This window comes from Saprolegnia diclina, assembly GCF_000281045.1.
Source record: "Saprolegnia diclina VS20 unplaced genomic scaffold supercont1.55, whole genome shotgun sequence".
In the NCBI taxonomy this organism is placed as follows: Eukaryota; Oomycota; class Saprolegniomycetes; order Saprolegniales; family Saprolegniaceae; genus Saprolegnia; species Saprolegnia diclina.
Genome location: NW_008246122.1, coordinates 77,171 through 78,296, shown reverse-complemented (window position 1 = coordinate 78,296; position 1,126 = coordinate 77,171). Strand labels below are relative to the sequence as shown.

Below are 1,126 nucleotides of genomic sequence, written 5' to 3'. Positions count from 1 at the left end.
GGCCAAGTGTCGCTGCCGGGTGTCACGGCCGTCGCGCTCTACCGCTGCTCGGCGCCGGAGACCAACGTCGACTACATTGGTAACAACATTGGAACTGCGGCGTCGCCAACGTACGTGCGCTGCTGCGAGCTGTGCCGCAACACGGGCGGGTGCAGCGCGTTCTCGTGGGCCAGCGGCGTGTGCTACTTGAAGAGCGCCAAGGGGGCGACGACGAACGCGGCTGGTGTCATCTCGGCCACGGTGCTCTAGCTCTCGCGTCCACTGCTGTGTTTGCATATCGTGTACCTCTGCAATACGAGATGTTGTGCTTGCATTGCGTCTTGTTGTGGCTGCAGCACGGACTTACAGCGATGGAGTAGGAAACTAGTGACGAAATGGTCTCAGAGTAGAGCATCTCAACCACACTCTTGACTCGACACGATCAAGGATCGAGAATCTGGAGTACGCTGCAGAGTCCGAGTCGCCTGCCTATGAAGTCGATTGGAGTTGCAGTTCTCGAGGTGGCCCCACTTCACCCGTCCGTCCGATCGTTGTAGCCTTCGTAGCACCCGCCATACCGCACAACAGAAAACTAGGAATGCTTGTTATGTAGTAAAAGTAGTATATTTCAAAACAAGACCATCAAATGCGCTTGTAGACCTTGAGGTAGAGCGCGCCGAGGCCCACGAGACGGTACGCGGCGTTGATCCAGAGCATAAAAGCCACGTCGTACAAGAGCGTCTCATCGTCCAAGCCGAGGTTGACGAGCACCTCTTGGCCGTTGCGCGCCGCGCACGTCTGTCCCGGGTTGCAAGGGATGTCCTTGATCGTGCTCCAATAGGCGCGCGAGATGCCCCGGAAGCCATACTTGAGCGGCGTAATGAACTCGCACCACTTGAAGTAGACGGGAATGTCGTTCGAGTTGAGGAAGAGGCCGCCAAAGATGACGCCGGGCAATAGAAACAAGATGCCGAGGATGTTGGCGACGTCCGCGTTCTTGCCGATGCACGACACCATGTAGCCGAGGGCCGTCGCCGCACTCGTGATGAGCATGATGAAGAGGTAAAAGCTAAAGAAGAGCGTCGCGTCGGACGCGTCAAAGCCAATCATAAAGTAGAGCGGCACGAGGAAGATGAGCGGAAAGACG

General features: G+C 57.1%; 2 protein-coding genes across 2 annotated transcripts; one reads left to right on the top strand and one right to left on the bottom strand.

Annotated features, from left to right (window-relative positions):
* Positions 1 to 7: 7 nt before the first annotated feature.
* SDRG_13030 (hypothetical protein) lies at positions 8 to 249 on the top strand (the record flags this gene model as incomplete). Its single annotated transcript, XM_008619113.1, has 1 exon — positions 8 to 249. A coding segment is annotated over one exon (242 nt), but the record flags the coding sequence as incomplete, so codon positions are not given.
* Positions 250 to 564: 315 nt separating this feature from the next.
* SDRG_13029 (hypothetical protein) lies at positions 565 to 1,126 on the bottom strand. The gene has a single exon (XM_008619112.1). It carries the CDS (start codon positions 1,087 to 1,089, stop codon positions 622 to 624), a length of 468 nt encoding a protein of 155 aa, XP_008617334.1. The 5' UTR covers positions 1,090 to 1,126; the 3' UTR covers positions 565 to 621.

Bases quoted from the DNA above. Each gene is read 5' to 3' on its own strand.
- SDRG_13029 (XM_008619112.1), bottom strand. From the start codon at position 1,089: ATGATTGGCTTTGACGCGTCCGACGCGACGCTCTTCTTTAGCTTTTAC.